Below are 3,799 nucleotides of genomic sequence, written 5' to 3'. Positions count from 1 at the left end.
ATCCTGATCCTAAAGCGCCACATATGTTCACCGTCCCTTCGCCGTAGCCCCTTTGATACAGTTTCCAAGCTGCTCGGCCGAAAGCCAGTCATAAGCGTTTTAACCCACTCAAAGTGGGTACGGCTCAGTTGATACTGTAGAACGAGAATCTGCAAACAAATAAGAGTGCAGACACGTGTACAAAAAATGTAATTTATTGATAATCAAGCGCGAGGTTACAATATTTGCGAACTCCTCTGTTTCTATCTCCGTATGTAACTTGGCTCAAGGGTGACATGTATACCAAATTCATGTACTGGATCTTTCTTCAAATGGTTTAGTTGGGATGATTCCTAATGAGATTGGGAGATTGACTTCTTTGTTGAATCTGACTTTGAATGACAATCAACTCTGGGGTCACATACCTTCAGAATTTGGATCATTAAAGGATCTTGAATATCTTGACCTGTCAACCAACAGACTCAATGAATCAATTCCAAGCACTTTAGGTGGCTTTTCAAATTTACACTACTTGAATTTGAGCAAAAACCAGTTCAGCAAAAATATTCCTTTTCAATTGGGGAATTTAGTCTAGTTGTCCCAGCTAGACTTGAATGACAATCAACTAGGGGTGGGCACGGGACGGGATGGGACGGGACGGAGCTCATCCCACGTCCCGTCCCACTCTTTTGAAGCGGGACGGGATCGGGACGGGATGAGGGTTTTTAAGAATGCATCCCACTCGGGATCAATTACGGTTGGGACGGGACGGGATCGAGACGGGACGGGACAAATCCCACCTTCATATAAAATTAAATAAAAACCTATATTTTTACTTTTTTATTAACAAAGTAACATTTAATAATTAAATTTTAACAAAAAAATGCATATTATGTTCAAAATATTATAATTTACCATTACTATTTGAGTTGATATAATTTTGGAGTTATTAAGAACATAAATTAATTTCATTTTGATACAAATATATAAGAATTTTTAAGTTTTTATTAAAGGTGGGACGGGACGGGACGAAGCGGGATAGAAATTATTCGTCCCACGTTCCGTCCCACTATTATGAAACGGGACGGGATTGGGACGGGACGAACGTTTTTAGACCTCCGTCCCGTCCCGTCCCGTCCCTATGAATTTCGGGACGGGATTAGGATTTCCGTTTTTTATGCCCACCCCTATAATCAACTCTGTGGTCACATACCTTCAGAATTTGGATCATTAAAGGATCTTGAATATCTTGACCTGTCAACCAACAGACTCAATGAATCAATTCCAAGCACTTTAGGTGGCTTTTCAAATTTACACTACTTGAATTTGAGCAACAACCAGTTCAGCAAAAATATTCCTTTTCAATTGGGGAATTTAGTCTAGTTGTCCCAGCTAGACTTGAATGACAATCAACTCTGGGGTCACATACCTTCAGAATTTGGATCATTAAAGGATCTTGAATATCTTGACCTGTCAACCAACAGACTCAATGAATCAATTCCAAGCACTTTAGGTGGCTTTTCAAATTTACACTACTTGAATTTGAGCAACAACCAGTTCAGCAAAATATTCCTTTTCAATTGGGGAATTTAGTCTAGTTGTCCCAGCTAGACTTGAGCCACAATAATCTTTCTAGTTCCATACCCAGAAGTTTGGAACAAATGTCTAGCTTAGTTGAAATCAACATGTCCTATAACCAGTTGCAGGGTCCCGTCCCAAACAACATAGCCATTGAAGATACTCATTTTGAAGGCAATGAAGGATTGTGTGGCCCTATGGTAGGACTTCAACCCTGCCCCTCCATGAAAAATAAGCATGCCACAAAAAGGGATCGAAAACTTGTGTTTATCATTGTTTTCCCTGTTTTGGGGACACTTTTGTTTTTCCTTGCCTTCCTTGGAATTGTCTTGGTTAGAAAAAGAAGTAGCAAACTGCAAGATACATCGAGCAATGTGGGGCACAAAGAACTTTATTCCATTTCGGAATTTGACGGAAGAAAAATGTTCTATGAAATCATCAAGGCAACAAATGATTTTGATGCTCTATATTGCATTGGAAGGGGAGGATCCGGAAGTGTCTACAAGGCAAAGCTTCTTTCCGGCAGCATTGTTGCAGTGAAGAAATAAGGACGCTAGTAGAGATAAGGCAAAGAATTCCTTAATGAAATAAGGACGCTAGTAGAGATACGGCACCAGAACATTGTGAAACTTCGTGGTTATTGTTCACACGCCCATCGCTCGTTCTTGGTCTATGATTACCTAGAAAAAGGTATTCTGGCTATAGTATTGAGCAAAGAAGATCAAGCTAACAAGTTCGACTGGAGCACTAGGATGAAGATTCAAGCTCATGGACTGTCTTATATGCACCATGATTGCTCCCCACCAATAGTGGAACGTGTGATAAAGCAAGAACATTTTGCTCAATTGCGAATATGAACCTTGTATTTCAGACTTTGGAACTGCTAAGCTTCTAAATGCAGATTCATCAAATTGGTCTGCTCGTGCAGGCACATATGGATATATAGCACCCGGTAAATTAGTTAATTACACGTTTCCTAAATTTTGTTCTTTATTTACTCTATAACTCTATATGTACATACTTATGTATGGAAGTATCTTGTGTCCTTGGGAAAGTTGGCTTACACAATGAAGGTAACTGAGAAGTGTGATGTTTATAGCTTTAGGGTGCTGGCATTAGAAGTGATAATGGGGAAGCGGCTGGGTGAATCATCTCCTCCCTTGCATCTCAATCCGCTAACGAGGACATATTGTTGAAGGATGTATTGGATCAACGCCTTCCCGCTCCCACATCTCATGTTCAGGATCAATTGCTAACCATTGAAAGGCTGGGAATTGCATGCAAACATCCACATCCACAGTCTAGGCCAACAATGCACATGGTTTCTCAGGTCTTATCATCCCAACCTACAAGCTCTTTAGGACAACCAGTGATTACACTTACGGAACTCATTAGTTAGTTTAATCTGAGTATTTCCGATTAGTATGGCATAAATACGATGCTCTTGTCTGGATACAAACATGTACTGATTAGTTTCAATAGTCTGAGCATTTCATTTCATGTAAACTTGTATTTTCTCATAAGAATATGGTTCACTAAATTAGTAAATTTAGAGCACTCCCTCCTCAGGTGTTGTAATCTCGTTATGTAAACTCCGTTCGAAAGTATACGTCCAGACCTTTTCAAAAATATAGAGCAGATTCATAATTCCAAATGAGTGAAAATATATGACCTTCCAAATCCAACAGACATGCCAGGGTAAATTATTGATCTCTGGCTACCGAAATAGCAAAAACTGAAGTTACAGGTGCCCAATGAAGGTGACTTCAACCCTTCCATCTTTGTATCTAAATGAAATTTCTACTAAATTCCATCGGGTTCCTAAAGTATGCTGCCCTGAAAAACAAATGATTTTGCTCTGCTTCTTGGTCCCTATTTCTATTCAATTTGACCTTGCTCTAGTCCAACAGATAAATCTCACTCATTTGGAGAGTTTTTATTTGAAATCTGTCGAGTCCTTTGTATACTAGACTTTGGGATTTCTCAAGAGTGATCTTGTTGAAATGATTTTCTTTTTTTTTTCTTCAAAAAATCTCATTCTTCATATCTGAAGGGGTATTTATAGTGTTAAAGATTCTTTTTTATATAATATTTTAATGATATTTCTTTAATTGTATAATTATATCAATATGTATTTTCTGATTAATTTAAAATTAGTTATTCTCATAACTAAATTAATCAGAAAATAATTGATTTAATTATGACTATCTTTCTCATTTGTTTTGTCGCTTTTTTTTTACAG

At 38.1% G+C, this 3,799-nt stretch overlaps 1 protein-coding gene across 1 annotated transcript; it reads left to right on the top strand.

Annotated features, from left to right (window-relative positions):
* Positions 1-1,179: 1,179 nt before the first annotated feature.
* LOC126786912 (MDIS1-interacting receptor like kinase 2-like) lies at positions 1,180-2,115 on the top strand (the record flags this gene model as incomplete). Its single annotated transcript, XM_050512873.1, has 2 exons — positions 1,180-1,356; positions 1,578-2,115. Coding segments are annotated over 2 exons (705 nt in total), but the record flags the coding sequence as incomplete, so codon positions are not given.
* Positions 2,116-3,799: the final 1,684 nt, after the last annotated feature.

This window comes from Argentina anserina, chromosome 3 (assembly GCF_933775445.1).
Source record: "Argentina anserina chromosome 3, drPotAnse1.1, whole genome shotgun sequence".
NCBI classification, from domain to species: Eukaryota; Viridiplantae; Streptophyta; class Magnoliopsida; order Rosales; family Rosaceae; genus Argentina; species Argentina anserina.
This window is presented reverse-complemented; position numbering and strand designations above follow the sequence as displayed.